Source organism: Pongo abelii, chromosome 1, assembly GCF_028885655.2.
Source record: "Pongo abelii isolate AG06213 chromosome 1, NHGRI_mPonAbe1-v2.0_pri, whole genome shotgun sequence".
NCBI classification, from domain to species: Eukaryota; Metazoa; Chordata; class Mammalia; order Primates; family Hominidae; genus Pongo; species Pongo abelii.
This window is the reverse complement of record NC_071985.2, coordinates 122,520,741-122,541,524: the sequence shown is the minus strand read 5'-3', so window position 1 is coordinate 122,541,524 and position 20,784 is coordinate 122,520,741. Positions and strand designations below refer to the sequence as shown.

At 55.1% G+C, this 20,784-nt stretch overlaps 2 protein-coding genes and 1 pseudogene across 8 annotated transcripts in view; all 3 read left to right on the top strand.

Annotated features, from left to right (window-relative positions):
- SLC6A17 (solute carrier family 6 member 17) overlaps positions 1 to 6,993 on the top strand; it is a 51,535-nt gene extending 44,542 nt beyond the window's left edge. The window contains exons 10-12 of the mRNA XM_024252881.2: positions 421 to 580; positions 2,272 to 2,434; positions 2,911 to 6,993. Of these exons, the coding sequence (XP_024108649.1) occupies positions 421 to 580; positions 2,272 to 2,434; positions 2,911 to 3,279 (692 nt within the window). The 3' untranslated portion in view covers positions 3,280 to 6,993. The remainder of the gene's footprint in view (positions 1 to 420; positions 581 to 2,271; positions 2,435 to 2,910) is intronic.
- On the top strand, positions 3,682 to 6,993 carry LOC100938320 (uncharacterized; annotated as a pseudogene).
- Positions 6,994 to 16,283: 9,290 nt separating this feature from the next.
- KCNC4 (potassium voltage-gated channel subfamily C member 4) overlaps positions 16,284 to 20,784 on the top strand; it is a 37,182-nt gene continuing 32,681 nt past the window's right edge. For all 7 annotated transcript variants that reach the window (XM_054529827.2, XM_054529842.2, XM_002810471.6 and 4 more), the window contains exon 1: positions 16,284 to 16,992. In XM_054529827.2, the coding sequence (XP_054385802.1) occupies positions 16,315 to 16,992 (678 nt within the window). In that variant the 5' untranslated portion in view covers positions 16,284 to 16,314. The remainder of the gene's footprint in view (positions 16,993 to 20,784) is intronic.

The following is a 20,784-nucleotide window of genomic DNA, read 5'->3' as shown; positions in this document are numbered from 1 at the left end:
TGAGTTGATCTAGGGCCCATAGAGGGATACCTCTCATCTGCATCCCTAGAGCGGGGTATCTTTCTGTTCTCAAATGGGGAAACTGAGGTGGAGAAAAAGACTGGTAACAATCAGATGAATCATTTAAGTTAAATACAGCAATTAAGTAGAGCACCTGCCACGGGCCAGGCACTGTGCTGGGGCAGAGGCATGGGATGAAAGTTAGACACAATGCCTTCCTCAGGTGCTCCCCTACTAGTAGAGTGGGGCTCAGAACCTGAGCATCTGGATCCCTCGTTCAGGACTGGGCCTGCTAGCAGGAGGGCTGCAGGCATGCTTGGGGGAGGGATGTGATGGGAGGGGCCTGGGTGCCGCCGAGACCCCCAGGGCCCCACCCACCCTGCACCTTTGTCCCCAAACCGGCCTCCCGGCTCTCTGTAGTGGGCTGCTGTGTCTTTGCATTCCTCGTGGGGCTGTTGTTCGTCCAGCGCTCTGGAAACTACTTTGTCACCATGTTCGATGACTACTCGGCCACCCTGCCACTCACTCTCATCGTCATCCTTGAGAACATCGCTGTGGCCTGGATTTATGGAACCAAGAAGTAAGAGGAACATGGGGGAAAGGTGGGACGGGAGGAGGGGTCTGTCCTATCATGACTCCCTGGAGAGGCAGATCATAGAGTCACAATGGCAGAGCTGAAAGTGCCCTTACAGATCATTTAGGGAAACTGAGGCGTAGTGCAAGGACATGGCTGCCTAAGGCCACTTGTCCAGGGAGAAACAGAGCCAGTCTGAGGACTGGGTGTCCTGGGTACAGGTCCTGGCATCATCCTTAAATTACCACAGCACCTTTCCTGGGTACCAACTCTTCAGAATTCTGTTAAGTTTTTGTGAAGGGCTTAATGGGTCTACAAGAGGCCCTTGCCTTCAGAGAACATGTAGACTTCAGCAGCCTGGTTCACAATTGTAAGGGCCTAGATAAGGGTATGAGATGAGGTGTGATTTTGGCCCCAAGTTTGGGGTCGTGCAGGGTAAGAGGATTCAGCTCTAAGAAAGGATTGGGTCTCACAGCCTAAGCCTAGGGCAGTTGTACACTTACTGTAAACTCTTGGCCTCATCCCTCATGTTAGGGCAAATACGTATTCCCAGGAGTTCTAGAACTAGGTCTCTCTGACTCACTCAGCATCGACCATGATCACATTGTCCTTGTCCTTGGCAAGACCCACCTCCACTAACCCAGTTGGTCTGACCCTCCCTGATGCCTGGACCTGGTTTGGCAGTGGGGCTCTTTCACAGGGGCCGTCTGCTTCCTAGGAGAGCACAGGAGGGGACAGGGAGTTGGGGGAAGGACACTCCTCTGCTTCCACCCGCTGTGGGCCAGGGCTGTAAGACACTGCCACAAAGGACTCTGGCTGATTTTTGTATCCCGGACTCCTTCGGCAGTCTGGTGATGTCCCTGTATGTTACTTTAAATGCATAAGATAAAATGTGTAGGGTTATATAAGAAACTTATTATATCGAAAAATAGCGAAATATTGTTTAAAATTTGTGATATAGTAATGTATGAGCACTTTATTTTTAATGCATTGTTACAAGATCTAGCTATAGATCTAATAACAGTGGTAACTTTGAAGTAGTGGTGAAAATCAACGATGACTCAATGTTTTCAATAACTGGGATGTAATATGAAAATATAATTTAATCTATTGGTGACAGTCACAGGTATTGTCAATGCTACTGTGTTTGCTTGCATTCATAATATAATAGAAAGTAATGCAAGATTTCAGTTAGGGGTTATTGAGGTAAAGATGATTCTTTTGTATGCCATTCAAGCACAAGCCTGCCTGCCCTCCGGAATTCTGCTCACCCCTTGGTGAGAAACCCCTGAGTCAGCGCAGCTCTCTACCTTTGGACTCTAGAGAAGTGCACTTCTACTGCTTTTCCAGCAGGGGGAGCCTTCAGCCAGGCCAGTGTGAAAGGGCTAGGCACTCCCTGAACACACAAGCTGTCTATACATAAAACAGACGTGCACCTGCCCAGGGTGTGTCTGGTGGGCCCTGTCATATCTCTGGGTGGGGTATGATGTGACGGAATCAGAGGAGGTTAGAGGAGGACAGTAGAGCCTTCCCAGAGGCCAGCCAGACCACACACAATGAGCACTGAATGTGAAGAATAGAAGAGCCCAGGAGGGAGGGACTGGGAAACAAAGACTTTCTGGAGGAGATGGTGATGAGGGAAGAGGGAGGTGTGACTGAGGGATGCCAACTGCTGGACCCTCTGCTATGCCTGGCAGGTTCATGCAGGAGCTGACGGAGATGCTGGGCTTCCGCCCCTACCGCTTCTATTTCTACATGTGGAAGTTCGTGTCTCCGCTATGCATGGCTGTGCTCACCACAGCCAGCATCATCCAGCTGGGGGTCACGCCCCCGGGCTACAGCGCCTGGATCAAGGAGGAGGTGAGGGGTGGGGACCCAAACCCCAGGGACATTTGCATCTTCTCAGGCCTTTAATGCAACCACTGATAGGGATACACCTTTCTAGGGCAGCTGCTATGTGCCAGGCCCTGCCGGGTGCCTCACACCTAAAGCTCAATCTTACAACAACCCAAAGACAGAAGTGGCATCATCCCTGTAGCACAAATGGGGACACCGAGGCTCAGAAAGATTAGTGCACTTATCCAGTCTTTCTAACCCATATTCTCTCTCCATGCCTGTGGAGTGGAATTAGTCCGTTTTATAATAGGAGAAACCACCCTAGACCCTTTCACCAAGGTGACCAGGTACACCCCCATCCTTGGCTGTGCCTGGCCGGGATGGTGGGAGGGGAGAGGAGTGGAAGGCCATGGGTGAGGGCAGGAGAGCAGTCTTTGAGGGCCTGGGAGGGGAGGGCTGTCACAGTGCCGGCAGCAGCCCTTAAGGCAGCCCACCCGCAGGCTGCCGAGCGCTACCTGTATTTCCCCAACTGGGCCATGGCGCTCCTGATCACCCTCATCATCGTGGCGACGCTGCCCATCCCTGTGGTGTTTGTCCTGCGGCACTTCCACCTGCTCTCTGATGGCTCCAACACCCTCTCCGTGTCCTACAAGAAGGGCCGCATGATGAAGGACATCTCCAACCTGGAGGAGAACGATGAGACCCGCTTCATCCTCAGCAAGGTGCCCAGTGAGGCACCTTCCCCCATGCCCACTCACCGTTCCTATCTGGGGCCCGGCAGCACATCGCCCCTGGAGACCAGCGGTAACCCCAATGGACGCTATGGGAGCGGCTACCTCCTGGCCAGCACCCCTGAGTCGGAGCTGTGACCACTGCCCCAGCCCTGCCCGCCTCTCCCCCCAACGCTCAACCTGCCCATTTGTCCAGGCCTGGCCTCTTCCTTGAGGTGGCCACCAGGCCCAGGCCAGGCCCTTTGCCCAAGAAGAGAGGGTCTGCCCTGCCTCACTCCCCTCTTCAGTCCCAGTAGACTCTGCTCCCTAGCCCTGAGCAGGAGGCTGGAAGCAGCTCTGTTTCCCAATTTAGGACCCCACTCATCTAGCCCTCCAAGAGCCTCCGCCAAATTGCAGCCATGTAATTGGAACAACCCATCAGTCCTGCTTCCCAGTCCATGGGAGATTCCAAGTGGCCACTGCAGTAGTTGCTCACCTCCCTCTCTCCCTGTAACTTGCCACCTGCAGTTCTTACGGCTCTGGGGTTCCCTGAACTGCCAGATGGTGGTGGTGAGAGGCCTTGGGGCCGGGGAAGGAGAGCGGACTTTGGCTCACTCTGCCATGAGAACAGGACACCATCCTGCCCAGCCCAGACGGGGTTGCTCCTGGTCCAAGAGGCTACCTGCTTGAAGGCGGAGGGTGGGAGCAGGTGTGCCAGGGCTCAGGGCTCAGACTTGGGAGGGCCTAGGCAGAAGCCCCAAGTTCTGTTTTCTGAAGTATGTGCTGCCCTCAGCTTCAGCATGAGCCTTGGTAGCAGAAGGTGAGGAACCTCCTCTGCCCTGGTCCCTGGGTGGAATCTTCCCATGTCCTTAGCCCTGCCTGGGGTGGGTGGTGTGTGCTCCTGCATCTTGTCTGGGAGTGCAGTGACCGGGACCAGAACCTTCCTCACCTCAATTAGGGCTTAGCCATCTCCCTGTCCCCAGCACCCCTCCCCAGCCCACAGTGGTGGCCTCTGCCTCTTTCCTGGAGAGAGAAGGATAGTGCAAGGAGAGGTTTCCAGAGCACAAATTGTTGGTTCCTAGCACAAATTAGATGGTTTGGAGCACAGTTGTGAAGCACACTCCCCTCCCTCCTCACCTGGGGTCCAATGTTCTGTCTAGTGGCAGCTTTTCCCCTGGAACAGGGGTCCCCAGAGTTCAGGGGCTTATCCCCAGGAACCCTCATTCCTGGGGAAAGACAGAGAATTTCACTGCCCCTTTGAGCCGCCACTCACTCTCCTTATTACACAAGCACAGCCACCCAGTGTGCACATCATGTGCAGACACCGTGGAAACCTTTCTCAAGCCTTCCTGGCCCATAGTAGCCAGTGCCACAGGCAGTGCTGTGGACAGTAGAGGCTGCCAAAGGCAAGGGCTGGTCTTCAGGATGGAGGCCAGCCTGTGCAGAAGGCTGCAGCTGACAACAGCGACCCCACCTGCCATTACCTTCAGGGCCTCCTCTGGAAGAGAACCCATTCTCAGAGTGCAGCCAGGGAGGAACCTGACCCAAGAGTAAATGTCTGCAGAGAGATGGATGGATGGATGGATGGATGGATGGATGGATGGATGGATGGATGGATGGATGGATGGATGGATGGATGGGTGGGGTGGGGGAGGGAAGGAAAGGAAGGAGAAAGGAGGGAATACTGGCTCCATCTTTGAGAGCTCTGGTGGGCAGGGCAGAAACGGGCCACAGTGCTCAACCTGGACACCCTCACGAAGGGTCGCAAGTCACTCTTGTGGCTCAGATTGCTCTTAGGACCTGGAGGGACAGACCAGAATCAGGGTCCCCTCCTTCACCCCCGAGTTCCTTACTGTTCCCCCAAGCCTGGGAGCGGTCTATCCCCCAACCCTGCCATCTCCCTTACTCATCCCTCTTCTACACCTTCCCCTTTCTAGCCCCCTCTGCCCTACCTGTCTTTCCTGAGTGAGGGGAGAGAGAGACCCACATCTCCCCAAAGAGATGAGCTTTTGGGGCACAACATCCCCCCATAGGCCCCCTCACCTGACAACACCTCCTACCTGGCCCCTTGCCAAATCCCAAGCAGAATTAGCAACAGGAAAAGCAAAGCCCCAGGAGAGACATTCTACTATATATACTCTTCTATATATTCTGTTTCTATTGTATATTCACTCTGTACATGTGGGTGTAAATGCTGTTAAATGACAAACCCAATATTATACTGTGGCTGGTGGACTATTTTCATCCTCAGTGCTGTACAGATCTATTTTCATTGTATATTTGATATATTTTTAATTTTGTAGCGTGTGGCTGGGCCAGGCCCCAGCGGGAGGGGCTGAGCTGGGGCTGTGTGCTTGCTAGGTGTGGGCGCGCTAGTGCTCGTTGTAGCCTTTTGCTGTGTCTTTGCTGTGTGTTAGACGTAGGGCCTAGAGCTCGGGGTGTGTGTGTGCGTGCTGTGTGTATGGTGTGCACATACGTGAGTGTGGGTGTGTGTAGCGTGCTGATCTGTGACTCCCAGTGTTCACCACCTTCCTGAAGACCACGCTCCCTCCCCCTGCCTCCTCCTCCTCCTCTTGGCTCTATCGGGAGCCTCAGGGCCGGCAGGGTGCCTCGGGAGCCCCCTGCTATGGGGAAAGGCATGTGTTTCTTGCTGGTGACTCATTGCCTTCACACCACTGGGTTTGCCAGAAACAGGGAAGGAGGGCGTTAAGGGAAAAAAAAAAAAAAAAAATCCTCAAATTTATTTACCAGTCAGCTTCTTGCTGTTCCCAGTAGAATCGCTAGCTCTTCTCCAGAGGAAAAGTACTAGGATTCTTAAGATGGCGAGACCCCAAGAGGGATCTCATAGCACTGCTGCATTTGCCGTTGACGCAGTCCTGACAGTGTTTGAAAAGGGCCGCCTGCCCCCTCCCCACTGTGCTTCTGACGCCTTTGGAGTCACAGGCAGGTGGGGTCACCTGATGAGCTAAGATCCAGCCCCAGAATCCTGGAGGAGCAGGAGGTAGCAGGAGAGGACCAGGTCCCCAAGTCCCTTCACAGGGTCCCCACCCCCACTGGCTTTGGTGCTGTCCACACAGTGCCCACCAGAAGGCAGAGGGAACTCCAGGGCAGGGATGTGCCTGAAAGAGTCAACAGTCCCCTGATCCCCTACCTGTGCCTGCCCTCCAGCCCCATCACCAGCTTCTTGCTCAGGGAGCCTTCTGCCCTCCTCACTGAGGCAACATGAAGCCCGAGGCCCAGATGGTGGCTGAACAGGTAGGGCAAATCAGTTAATGCCAGTGAGGTCGGCTTCTGCCCTCCAGCAATACATGTGCAGGGGTTGCTGCTTTCCCAGTGCCAGGAGAACCCCCGCTCCGAGTCAGCCTGTGTGGGCATGCGGCTGGGGCCCAGGAGCCATGGTCCCAGGCACTGCACAGGCCTGCAGTATTACCAGGGAGAGGGGCTGCTTTTCTGCCCTTCCTCACCCCCACCTCCCACCCCACTCCCCCAGAGTACTCCCCACTGTGAAAAGAGCTGGAAACTAAACCAGTTAGAATGAACCTGGCTCCCTGAGCATCCCTGGATCCTTCAGATAGGCCCTGAGATGTGAGGTCTGCTGCTTCACTGGGGCCCGATGACTTTGGCTGGGGGAGGGGGCCTAGGGCCCCTTCTAATTGAAAGCTCTGCTTTGTACAGACCCAAGCATACACACCAGGCCGTCAGTTTGGGTTCTGGCATAAGTTCAGAACAATTCAAGTCCATGTGTCCCGTGGCTGGTCAGAGCCCTGGGTCAAAACCACTCAGCCCAGGGGAGGGGATGAGGCATTGTCACCGTAGACCCCTCTTCCTCTCTCCCCCACCATGGTGTGCAATAAAGTGTCTGTTCTTACCAAACCCTTCTTGCCTTTCTCACCTGCTCTTGCAAGGAGGGAGAGGGAAGGGTGGCCAAGGATCCTGCGGGAAGCTTTGGGGTGAAAAGCTTGAACTGGGATGGGTGGACAGGACTGCTGAGTGGGGGTTGTGGGTTCTGGCTGGCTGAGGAGCAGCACGGGGAGTGTGCACAGGTTCATATCTGTATTTTCCTAGGAATTGTCCTAGGTATTAACAATGCACGCACTTGTAGAGGGCCCTGTTGAGGTCCAGCGATTCCACATGTCTAATTTCCTGTCATCTTTGCAACCGTTTCCTAAGGGAGATCCTTTGCTGTCTACATTTTTCCAGGTGAAACTGCATCTGAAAAGAGGATGGTATTTGGTGGTCTCTTAGAGGACCATGTAGGGGAAACTCCTGTCCCACCTGACTACCAGGAAAAGCTATACTTGTCAGTCTGGCAAGGGCAGGGTGTGTGGAGGCCCACCTCAGGGAAGGACAGGGGTGGGAAGGTGCCAGTGTTCAGAGGTCTGAGAGCGAGGACCAGGACTCTCTTGGGTGCTGGGGGGGTAGGCTCCCCTGGAACAGGCATATTCTAAAGTTCTGCCCCTCTCTTCAAGATAGCTATCCCTTTTGCAAACTTCAGTAGAAGGTAAAGATGAACTAGGGGATCTGACATCACCTCTGTTCTAACATTCCAGCCCCAAGTATTCATGTATTAAACACCCACTGAATACTCAGCACTGTGAAGAATGGAATGTGCTGGTGGCTGGGGAAGCTCTTCTTCCTGCCTCACCCTCTAGGAGCACCGACATTGAAAGAAACAAGAAGTCTGGCTCCTGGAGGAGGCCTCACCCCCACCCCACCCAGCTCCAGGCTGGAATGATGCTGCTTGCACTCAGACGCACACAGCGAAGGACCCTGAAGGAACCTGCCATTTTCTTCTCTTGCCATAGAAGGTGTTGTTCCAGGAATAGCCACCAGATGGCAGGAAAACTTTTCTCGCCAGATCACAGCCTGCTTGCCTTCCTCTCCTCTCTGTCATTTATTCCTTTGTGGGTCAGTTCATTTGTTGAAAAAACATTTATTACGTACCCACCCTGGACAGGCTCCATGCCAGCTATAGATTAATAAAGATAAAATCAGCCCCTGCTGTCCTGAGTTTGGCAGAGGGAGGGGCCCGGCCCTATGACTCCACATCTCCCCATGTATCTTTCAAACCGGGAAACGGCCTGGTGCTGGAAAAGTCACTCCTTGTAAAGTATTCAGTCTTTTGGTTGAAGGTAATGTTTTTGGTTGAGATGCAAGCCCTCCTGCCAGGAGGGGCACACAGATCCGCCAAGATGCAGCATAACAAGGGCTTTGGTTTGAAGGAGCTCTAGAGTCATACTTCTCAAGTTCAAGTTCAAATGCCACCCAGCTTCCTGCTTCCTGGGAGGCCTTGAGCAAGTCATTTAATCGCTCTGAGCTTCAATGTCCTAGTCTGTAAAACAGACATAATAAATAGATTCGATGAGATAACACATGTTGGTCCAGTTATCTATTGCTGTGTTCCAAGTTACTCCAAATCTGAGTGGCTTAAAACAACCATCCTATCTCGCAGTTTTGTGAGTAACGAATTCAGGCAGGACTTGTCTGAGCAACTCTTCTGGTGGCAACCAAGGTCACTCAGTGATATTCAACTAGCAGCGAACTAGTCTGGAGGGTCCAAGGCAGCTGCCCTCACATTCACTCAAATGCCTGGCACTACAGTGAGAATGGCTGGAAGACTGAGTTCAGCTGAGCCTGCCGGCCAGAGTGAGCACCTACAGCTGCATCTCCAGCATGGCTACTCGGCCAGACTTCTGACTGAAGGGCTCAAGGTCCCCAGAGAGACCATTTCAAGAGACAGGAGGTGGAAGCTGCCAGGTTTTTAAGGCCTGGGGCTGGAAAATGGCACAGTACCTCTACCATCTTCTGTGGGTCACAGCATCTGCCCAAATAAAGGGGAGGGCACACAGAAGCCTCCCTTGTTGATGGGGAATAGGGAGAGTCTGGCTGCCCATGTAATGGGCTGATTCTAGAGTGTTAGGGATCTTTGTCATCAGTCACCAGCTCCTGCGTGGAAGCTTTCTCCTGAGGGGATATCAGCTTAGAGACACAGAACTGGGACACACAGCAGGTCATTTCTGGTGGGGAGATGAGTGGTTAAGTTTGGGCCCTGGGTGGAGGGAGCAGTTGGAGGAGGATGAGAAGGGCATGCAGGAGGACAGGCGAGGCCACTGCTTCTGCCTCAGGTTTGCCCCAGGGCGGGTGGCATGAGTGGTTTGAATCATGGGTCTGTCGCCAACCATACCACCCTGGGGAAGCCACTTAAACCCTGGAATCTCCATTTTCTGATCTGTAAAAGGAGGACGACAATAAAATCTCTTCCTTAGAGACGGTATGAGGGAAAAATGAACTTCATTTTCCCTCCATGAAAGGTGTCCACATTTTCAAGGTGTCCATGAGCTTCTGGTCCACTTCATACTGGAATACAGTATTGACTTCTTTCCATATGGGGATACAATAGGTGCTCATTAAGTATTTCCTTCCTTCCTTCTTGCGATCCTGGGCAAGGCCATGGGGCCTACTTCATTCTGGGGGCCCCATCACCCATGCAATGAGCCATCTCCTAAAGCTCTTCACAAAGGACAGTTTCAGCCTAAAATCCAGAGAAGCCAAGGAAGGAAGGCAGAAAAGGAACTCTCTCCAGGAAAGGGAGTACCAGAGTGTGGGGGTCTCACTGATCCTGTACATTATCGTGTTCACCCCACCAGTCACCACCAGACAGCTCCAGTCACAGGGACTTGGGCCAAGGCTAAAGTATTCCACAGACCACAAGGCTATTGTGGGGTTTTGTTTTTGTTTTCTTTGTTGTTGGTTGGCCCCAAATTCTTTTTAATACTTCTCCCATCAAAAGTGGAGTCTATGCTCCTCCTCTTGAATCTGGGTGAGCAAACGCTTCCTGTGACCAACAGGGTATAGTAGAAGTGATGCTATGTGACTTCCAAGGCTAGATTAGGAAAGGCCGTGCCACTTCCACCTGGTGTTCTAGGGATACTGGTTCTTTAGGCAGCCAGCTGCCATGTAAAACAGCCAACCACCCTGAGACTGCCATGCTAGGGAGGCGATATGTTTGCAGATGCTTAGGTTGACAGCTTCAGCTGAGCTTCCAGCCAACAGCCAGTGTCAACTGCCAGCCACATGAACACATCATACTGAACGTTTAGCCCAGCTGAGCTTCAGATGTTTGCAGCCCGCTGACATCTGATTGTAGCTACATAAGAGACCCTAAGCAAGAACTGTTCAACTGAGCCCTTCCTAATTTCCTGACCCATAAAATAATGAACAAAATAAAATGGCTGTTGGGTTTCTATCACTACATACTGGGGGTAATTTGTTTCATAACAATAGTAACCAGAATATGAACCTTAGTGATTATCTGGCCAAACCTCCTTGTACAACAATGGGGGAAACTGAGGCCCAAAGAGAAAAAGACCAGACTTCCCACAACCAAGCAAGGGAAAGATTGGGGCCAATGCCTGGGTTTCTTGACTCCCAGTCTAGTGCACTCTCTGCCACACACCAAGAAACTGACAGGGAGGACTCCTCCCCTGCCACTCCCCACCTCATTAATTCCATGCACCAAGCAAGCATGAATCAGGTATTCTGAGTGCCTGGGATTATGCTGAGCACTGGGAATATACAAAGGACCAGGCAAGAGTCCCTGGCTCGCAGAGGCAGTCACAATCTGACTTGGGCGTCTCCCCTCCTGGCACACTCATTGGTGCCAGGCATGCTGCTGCATTCTTTACTTACATCATCTTAGGTGGGAAGAAACCTGCGAGATGGGAGAAGACTATGCCTGTCATTCAACCACAAACCCTTACAAAGATTGATCCATGCCAGGCACAGTCCTGCCCGCAGAGCATAAAGACTCAATGGGGACCTGCTCTCTGTCCCTGGGTCCGAGCTGCCTGGGTTCTGGGTCCCTCCATTCTGCTCAGGGCTGACCCAAGCAGGGAAGAATCCCTGGACTTCAGGAGCACCCAAGAGGAACCTGAGTTTGGCCTGTCTCTCCAGACAGCTGCTTCCCCTTTCCCCAGGACATTGCTGGAGGGGACTGGGCCCATCAGGACTAATTAACTACTCTAATGGAATGAACCAGTTTTTCCTGGAACTTAGCCTAGGTGGGAGCAATCTGTACTTTTCTAGATGGAGAAATGCTAAGTGTCAAGAGGTCTTGCCAGCCGGACCCTGGGCTAGCGTGCATGTGGCAGGCGCGGCGCGGGGGTGTGCTGTCTGGATGCAGGCTGAGTTCCCAGCCCAGGAGCCTTAAACAAGAAGGCCTCTAGGGTCCACTCAGCTGGTGGCCCCCACATCGTTCTCTGTCCTTGGCCCAACCCCAGCCCTAGCTCCGTCTCTCAGAGTTTGCTGCTGCTGCTTAGGCCTGACATCCCTAAGTGGGGGGAAGGTGTCCATGAGCTAACATTCAGGTCCCCTCCAACCCTATGACTCCAGGTCCATAGTGTATGACGCCCTGAGCCCTGCCCAGGCCTGAGCTTCTGGTCTCTTCTCTTTAAGAGCTGGGCCCTCAAAGGCCGCCTTTGAGCCCCAGATACAGCTTCACTGGGATTATCACAGCAACCCAACCCTGCTTTCAGTCCTGAGGCAAAGCCATTCTACTGATCTTCACAAGACCTGAATCACTGGGGCTAGGTTCTCCCCAGAGCCCCTCCCCCACCAAGCCCCCTCCCCCCCAAGAAGGCTCTCACATTTGATTTGGAGCCTGCAAGTCTCTGCAGGCTGCTTGGAGTTGGGGGAGGCAGGATGAAGTGAGCTGAGACACAGACAGGAGGCTGCCAGCCTGCTCTTGCCTTCCCTTCTCTTGTTCCCCCATGAGCGGGGAGGCCCTATCACCCTCTGATGAGTCTGATAAAGCAATTCAATTTTCCAGGCTGGGAGAGAGTGAGGCATGCTGGGAAAGGATGCTGGCTCCTTGGCCTGGACCTGAAAGAGGAAGGTCAGTCCCTGGCAGGAGCTAGAATATCAAAAAGGGAAAGTGTGAGCACCAATGGATAGGACCTCGCCTTGGCCTGGAGCCCCTCACCACAAACGGGTTTCAAAGAAGGAAGATGGAGAGGAGATTGGATGGCTCCAGTCATCCTAAAGAGCCTGAGCCCATACAAAGCTCCCAGTAGGGAAAGGGGAAGGGTAAATGGCTTTGATTTCAGGCTCTCAGCTTCCTACGGACAGGATCAGTGTCGGCATTAAGAGGGTGAGGACTTTATTATGTGGGGGGGTGGGGGGGAGGCCCTGGAAAGGGTGCAGGTGCTTGACAGCCTCCATTGGTGCCCCTTTAGAACCTCCCATGGCCCTCTCTTCCTATTCTTTCACCACACCCTCAGCCCTGATGAGGGAAACCCGCTGTGGCTGACACCTTCTGTGAACTGGCTTTCAGACAGGTGCTCTTCCCTGACAGCCTGAAGAAACCAGGGCACTCAGGAGAGGACAGAAGAGAAAAGGTGAAAATGAGGGAAAGAAGCTTGGGTAACTAGGAATTTCCAATAGTGGCTGCTTTGTGGTCTTGCTTAAGCCCATCAGGTATCAAGGTCTTGGAGGAATGAAGAAGGGAGGGAGTAGGCAGAGTCTCAATGGCAGAGTTAGGCTAGAAGATGTACCTGAGGTCCTGGAATCAACAGGAAGCCCAGAATCAGATGCCACCCCATCTGCCCACATCACAGCCCCCAGAGCTCAGGGCGAGGTCTGGAGCCAGGACATTCTAGCACCACCAGGGGGCAGCACCCTCACATCCATGGTAGGTTGTATCACAGTAGGCTGGGCAGGGGGCTCTCCTATCCTTCCCCGGCTCTGCGTTTTGAGGGAACACCAAGACCTCACACAAATAAATGATGGGGACAAGTCCCATAGTGCTAACTGCAGCATATCGACTCCCTCAGAGAGGTACAGGTAACAGGTGAGCCCAGAGTTCTAGAATAAACCTTCAACAAGGGTGAGGCATTCTCTGGAAGCCTCGGGACTGAGGCTGAGCTCCCCTCTCCCAAGCTGGTCAGTGTACAGAGCTGGGAGCCCTGGTCCCATGCACCTTTACCCAGCTGCCTCTCTCAGGCTGGGCCCTCTGTTTTTGTCAGCTCTTCCTAGGTTCCCATGCCCGCGTCCCAACTTTCTGATCTTCCTCCCTTCCCTCCCGGCCTCCTTTTTCCCTGGCAGCTTTCTCCCTCTACCCATCTCCCCAGGTGCTCATCACCATCCACAAGCACCGCAGAGTGGAAGCACCAGTTGGGCAGATTTACTAGGATGAGTGGCTGTTTTATTCACTGATGTATTTCCAGTGCCCGGAACTGCTTCTGGCATATCGTAGATATTCAGTAAGTATTCATTGAGTTAATAAGTCAATCAGGGGTGGGATACTATGGGTTTTGTCCCCTTGCCCACTACACTCCCTTTCTTAGAATTACTGAGCTCAGTCATCCTGATGAACGGAAAGCAGGGGAGAGACCCCAATGGACTTTGCCAGGACGTGGACCAGATAGGACTTGAAAGTTATTCATTACATTTTCTGTGGTTCTTTCTTCCTCACTCCAGCTTCTGGCCTGTCCCCGGTCTTCTCTTCCCAGTTACACTTGGGATATTTATTTTCCCTGCAGCAAACTCAAAGCCAGCTAAACTCTGAAATACAAACATCAGTTTCGAGGAGCAGGGACTGGGCACAAAGGGGGTGCCAGTAAATGTGTGTTTCTGATTAACTCACCTCTCCTGCTTATCAGTACAGATCATCAAAGATCATTGTCATTTTGGTTTTCTGGCCTCATTAATAATGAGACTTTTGCTTGTAAAAATCCTTTGCATTGGCACTGGGCTTTTAACCTTTCTGGAGACACACATAGGTCCTCGTCTTGTTTTTCCCAGTTGAGCTAGGTACTGCCTGATCTGGAAATGGGAAGGTGCACAGGTGTCACCTTTCATTTCTGCCTCAAGATCTCCTTACGTCAGACAGGCATGGAGGCTGCCTGAAGCTGTAAAAAAGAAAAAAAAAAACCCAATGGGGATTAATATGAAGATGTAAAATAGGTTCTGGACTTAACAAAAACAAATGAATCTGGAAATTGCTCTTGGGATAGGGCCAGTAAAGTCCTGTTGGTGCCTATGTTTTGGGTATGGCAGCTTCTCAATCACTTAGCAAACAGGTTCTCAGAGGCAGGCACTGTGGGAGCCATCAAGATGAAAAAGCACAATGCCGCCTGCAGGAGCTCAGGGTTAGGGAGGGGAGAGGAGACATATACACAGGCAAAGTCAAATTGTAATGGGTAGAAGAGTAGAAGCAGGAGGGAGTCATGAGGCAGGACACAGGCACTTCCTATGTGGACCCCAGAGCAATGACGAGCAAAGGCTTTAACTAATGACTTTTCAGGGCCACCCACCCATCCCACATCCACAACACGTTTCGCGGTGAACACAGCCAGAGCTACGGTTTCCTTCCAATCCGGCACAAGAAGCGCTTCTCTGCCCAAGGCCACCCCGTCCCCCATTCCATCGCGGGGGCTTTGGTGGCTGGGACAGAGGCGGAGAGCATGGGTGTCCTGGGCTCCGTTGGGCCTCTGAGGCGCAGGATGCGGGGCGGGGTGCTCAGAAGGCCCCAACACGGTGCCTGGGAAAGGAGAGGGCAGCCTGATCCTCGCGACAGCGTCTCTACCCTCTTTCTTCCTTGGCCTTCCGTCAGCCGCAGTGAAACGGCAACAGTGCGACCAGCTTGGCGGGGAGGGGGCGACCGACGAAGCAAGAAGAGCCGGGCGGAGGTTAGAGGTCAGGGGTCGAGAGCGCATCGGTGTCGGCAGGCTGCAGTGGGAGGAGCTGCGGGCCCGGGGGAGGCGCGGAGCAGGGCCGAGGGGGGCTGGAGGGGCTGCCGGCGGAGGCGCGCAGGGGCGGCGCGCTGGGCTGGGCACTGGCGGCGAGGAGGTGACGCGCTTGGTTGGGGCTCGGCTCCGGGAAGGAAGACTGCGCTCGGTCGCCGGGGCCTGCAGTGAGCCGGATGGGCCCCGCGCCGCGCCCCGCCCACCCCGCCCCGCGAAGGGCGCGTCTGGGCTAGGCGGGGCCCCGGAGGAAAAGGCGCCAGTGGAGCGTGGCGGCCGCTGCCAGCGCCGGAGGGAGACCAGGAGCCCCTAGGGCCCCAGCCCACCGGCGCCGAGGCGCCCCCTCCCCTATGCCACCTGGCGCCCGCCCCCTGCCGCGCGCGAGCCAAGGCCGGCGCCCCGCCCGGAGATGGGCAGACGCGTAGATGGCGTGGCTCCCAGCGCCGCCAGATCGCAGGAACCAGGCGCCGGGGCGTTGCGCTGAGGCTCCCTCTCCGCGCGGCCCGGGAAGCCTGCAGGTGTCCTTGGCCGCTCGGCCGCCGCCCCGGGTACTCCTTCGCCGGTGCCCAGAGCCCAGCTCCCCAGAGCGGCCCCGCCCCCCAGGCTCGGCGCCGCGCAGGACGCCCCGTCTGAGGCCCCCCCGCCCCAGCGCGGCCCCCGCAGCGCTGCGCCCGGTCCAGCGCAGCTCCCAGCCGCGGACGCAGTACCCGAGGCTCGCTCCTGCGAGCGCGCTTGTTTTCCAGCTGCCGCCTCGCCCTGCGCAGCCCCCGCCCGCCCGGCCGCTGCGCTCTGCTCTGCCCCGCCTGCCTTCCTCGCCCGGCGCTGGATTTATGAATGGGGGGAAGAGGCCACATGCCGCCGCCGCCGCCTTGTGTTGACCGCAAGCAGCCCGGGCCCACGGAGCTCCGGCTGCCGTGAGAGTGTCGGCCCGGCCCCGGCAGCCGCTCGGAGGACTTGTTGCTGCTGCGCTGCCGCCGCTGCGGGGAAGCCGGCTGCTCCGGCGCTTGGTGCGGTCTGGGAGCCGGAGGGTGGCCCGTGTGAGTGTGAGCGCGAGCGCCCCGGACCTTCGCCGTGTGCGTGGATTGTGCGCTTCCTCGTCTTTGGTCGGGGTGAAGGCGGGGGCGTGTCCCCGGCCCAGAGCGTTTGTGTGTCCCGTCCTGGCGGGGGACCGCGTGTGTGCTTGCTTCTACTTCTCCGGGTCCTCCCTCTCTCCGCCTCCCTCTCTCCGGAGCTTCCTGCCCTAATCCCAACCACCTGTGTACCGGAGAAATCCAACTCCTCCCGCTCCGCGTCCTGGGGGGATAGGCAGGGGCAGGGCCAAGCCGCAGAGGGGGCCGCCACCGCCTCCTGCCTCCTCTTCGTCTCCTCCCCCTCCCCCGTCTGACGCTGCCTCCTCGGGAAGGGTGTTTGGAGGGCAGCGGCCGCCCCAAGCCGGAGCCCCGCAGCGCTTCTTATGATCAGCTCGGTGTGTGTCTCCTCCTACCGCGGGCGCAAGTCGGGGAACAAGCCTCCGTCCAAAACATGTCTGAAGGAGGAGATGGCCAAGGGCGAGGCGTCGGAGAAGATCATCATCAACGTGGGCGGCACGCGACATGAGACCTACCGCAGCACCCTGCGCACCCTACCGGGAACCCGCCTCGCCTGGCTGGCCGACCCCGACGGCGGGGGCCGGCCCGAGACCGATGGCGGCGGTGTGGGCAGCAGCGGCAGCAGCGGCGGCGGGGGCTGCGAGTTCTTCTTCGACAGGCACCCGGGCGTCTTCGCCTACGTGCTCAACTACTACCGCACCGGCAAGCTGCACTGCCCCGCCGACGTGTGCGGGCCGCTCTTCGAGGAGGAGCTCACCTTCTGGGGCATCGACGAGACCGACGTGGAACCCTGCTGCTGGATGACCTACCGGCAGCACCGCGACGCCGAGGAGGCGCTCGACATCTTCGAGAGCCCGGACGGAGGCGGCAGCGGCCCGGGGCCCAGCGACGAGGCCGGCGACGATGAGCGGGAGCTGGCCCTGCAGCGACTGGGCCCCCACGAGGGAGGCGCGAGCCATGGCGCCGGGTCTGGGGGCTGCCGTGGCTGGCAGCCCCGCATGTGGGCGCTCTTCGAGGATCCCTACTCCTCCCGGGCCGCTAGGGTGAGTGACAGGAGCCCGTGTCTCCCCATCTTGGGTCTGCAAGGGGTCCGTGGTGGGTGGTGGGTAGGGGCCGGGAGGAGCAGGGACAGAGCCTGACTTACCTTACCACCGCAGATTGTTCCCGCCTTCCTCTCAACCCCCCTCCGTGGCCCGCAGGGGAATTACACACTCCCACCCTCTCCCCTGCACGCTCCATCAGGAGATTGCACACACTTGACTTACTACTTGGACCCAGTCCCAGCTGCCTGCTTTGCCGCATCCCCTCCAGTGAGTGGGGTGCCCAGCTCAGCTCTTCCACCGCCTTCTTTGGTCTGCACAGGCTGCCCTATCTTCAGCTGCCCTCCACTCCACACAGGACTACGGTCCTGGAAGAGCTGGAATTTGGCCTTCTGCTGGGGGCAGGCAGGGTTGAAAGGAAGGAAACTAGGGTGGGTTTTGTTGGATGCTTCCATGCCTTGCCACCTCATTTACATCCTCCCAGCAGCTCAGTGTGCTCACAACTATGCACTTCAGAGAGGAGGATATAGGCTTCAGCATCTTAAGCTCAGAAGAGGCAAAGCTGAGACCACAATCCGGCCTCCTTTCCAGATTTAGGAAAGGCATTCTTTCTCCCAGGGAGGATACCATGCCCCTGAGGCTTCCTGCACACCTGGGATGTCCTGGCCTCAGCTGGGGTGAGAGGAGAATTAAACACGAAGGGCCTAGTGTTCTAGGCCCTGCAGGCTCCCACGGCCAGTGGCCAGCCACAGGCTTCCTGGTGATGATACCAGATTTTTGTTGCCGCTTCTTTTCTTTCTGCTGCAGCACAAACTGTCTTTCCAGAAAGCCCTGGTTCAGGTTACTGCTTGAAATGGGTATATGAGGGAAGGGGGAAGCACAGGTTGATTTAGGCAAGACCTACCACCTCCTCCCCAAGTAAATCTAGTTTCCCTAACCTCTTTAGGTGAAAGGGGAGAGTGGGGGAGATGCTTGCCCCATTATGCTTGGACAGCTAAAAAAAAAAAAAAAAAAAAATCCCTGAAGGATGGCTTTAGATTCTTTAAAGAAAGAGAAGTCTGGGGGCTGGTGTCGTATCTCATGGTCAGCAGCCTAAAGCCTGGCTGCGGTCTGTCTGGGAGACAGGAAAGAGCAATGTAACTTGTTGGGTCTGGGGACTGCTGCTTGCTGTGGAACCTGGTTGGGTCCTCCAGCATCCCAAATTGTCATGTTAATGAGTCTCAGAGCACCCTCCCTTTCCCAGTACCCCTGTGCTGGACTCCTTCCTAGTTATAGAATAAGGCAGCGTAGGGAATTGGGGAACAGGCCTGCAGGGAAAAGCCAGGCTGGCATAAATGCCAGGCCAGGGCAGATGCATCTTCTGCCTGGAAGAGAAGGGAGGAGCAGAGGTCTCAGGGGCCATGGCATACCAGGCTGGGGCTGCAGGCAGCCACGAGAAGGCAGGGATCTTTCTCAGGACTGAGTACAAAGCTAGAGGCAACTGCCTGGGTTTCTTTCCTTGCAGCCCTGAGACCAGCTAAGAAGGTGAGGGCATAGTGATGCCCCTGGCCTGGGTCTGCTGTGAGTTCTACGGGCTTCTCATGTAGGTCACTAACCTTGCTAGTGTTAGCACTTGGCTGTCTGCATTAGGGGAGAGAGGTCAGGCACAGATCATTCAGACTCTTTCAAAGTTGGGGGTCAGGGAGGAGAGATAGAGATAGAGATGGGGAAAGGGGACAAACCAGGGAAGCAGGGATGAGATGAGGTGGTTAGGGGAGCTAGGACCTATTTCTGAGCATTCTGGGACTTCTGGGGGCTTTTCACCTGCTCTTCTTCTCCTCTGGAATTCCAAGTGGCACCCCACATATCATTGAGTTTATTTTCTTCCTAACTCACTGCCGAATGGTCAAGCCAGGGGGCCTCTTTGAGTAAGCTCAGAGCCTGGCCTGCCCCTGGAAGTCTTCCAGGAACCCAAGGTGCTTTGCCCTTTGACATGGAATCACATCGGCCCAGGCATTCCAGTTGAGGTATTGAAGTTTATGATGGGGCAAGGTTAATTCTTCCATTTAAACATTGAGAAAACCAGGATTCAGAGACATTAAGTTTCTTGCCAAAGACATTTAACTAATAGCAGAGCCAGGAAACCACCCCTAGTTTCCAGACTTCTGGTTGTTCATCCTGATGTGAATATCTGGATGGAGCTCTGGCCAACACATGCACTAAAAGAGGACTTGCCTCCTGCTCAGGAGCCCAGGCAAAGGCAACCCTCACCTGCTCCCGGGACACACAAGTGGGAATACATAATTTTTACAAATTAATGAATAACTGCTCATTATTGAGCACCCCAGACAGATACATTGCTGTATATACTTTACATTAATCTCTAATCCTCCCAATAAACTTAAAACTTGGTGATTATCCCCATTTAATAGATTGAGGCTGTGAGAAGGTAAACAACTTGACTGAGATCACACAGCCAGATAGTGGCCAGGCTTTGAATCAAAGCCAGAGTCCCTGACTCCCAAGCCCTTGCTCTTGTGATTACAACACCTTCTTTCCACTGAACTAGGCTGTTTTTGAGGCAGAGAGCTTGTTTCTTACTCTGGCCTGAGAAGTGTCCTTCTGAGGTTCTGTACCTCCTGTGGATGGCATCAGAAAACCCAGGGGCAGATGGAGACGTCAGAAGGAAGACTTACTGTATTACCCCTCCAGGCCTGAGGGTACTATGCCATGCGGGGAGTTCTGGGGCTGCACTTTCCCCCCTCCATTTGCCCCTGGCTTGTCACACTGTTGCATCCTTCCCAGCCCTGTTCCCCCGGGTATATGTGCTACCTTCCCTCGCTCACAGCTACCTCCTCCCTGGAAGGGCCCTGCAGCACTGTGGGGTGGTGGGTGAAGAGGGGAAGAGGAGCAGTGCTCTGCCCTGAGGCATCCTTTCGCACACAGCAACGTGGTCATTTGAGTAGTGCATTATGACAGGCAAAACGATACAAATGGAAAGTGAACTGAGCTGATTATGAGAGCCTGTTGCCTAGCTACAGGCCTGGCCCAAGGAGCTGTTCCGCTCAGGCAGGCTCCTGGACTGGGATGCTCACCCCTGCTCCACTGTGCTGGGCCCATGGGCAGCTGCTGCTGTGGTTCTGTTTCTGTGGCCTGAGCTGGGAACAGGCACGAGGGGCAGGGCAGAGTGAAGGCTCACCATGGAGCCTTCACAGCCTCAGGGGGCCCAGTGGAGGTTTGGCAGCATCCGAAACTTTAGAAACCTGCACCTTCTTTTCTGAGAGCAGACAAGAGGCCTGAAGAATGGGGCCAGGATGCCCTTCCCCTACCCTAGTCTCCAGGGGTCTCCAGGGCAGGCCTGGCTTTAGCTCAGCTATCAGCCTTGTTAAGGATTACAGTTCCTCTCCTTTGGCTAAATCAGCGCATTTTTTCCTGTGATGTTTCCCTTTTGAGTAGAGGAGGGGACCCACGGGAACTCCCTGCTCCAGGAAGGCAGCTCCAGCACGGTCCTCCCCTTTGTTAAGTGTCAGTTACTGTGTGGGAAGCTTGGCCTGTGCTTTCTGCTACTGCTCATCTGGCCTAGGTGAGGCAGGTATTGTTAACGTCTGTGTGTCAGTATACAGATAAGGAAGCAGGCCTGGTGGGGCTTTCTCAAGGTCGCACCGCTTGTGGTACAACTAGGATCCAAACCCAGCTTTCATGAATCTAAGTCCGTGCTCCCTCTATGGCCTCTGGCTTCTGCCCAGAGAGGATCTCTGGTTTCCAGAGGGTGGCCCCTCACTGGAGAGCTTCTTCCTCCACTCTGCTCTTATCTGT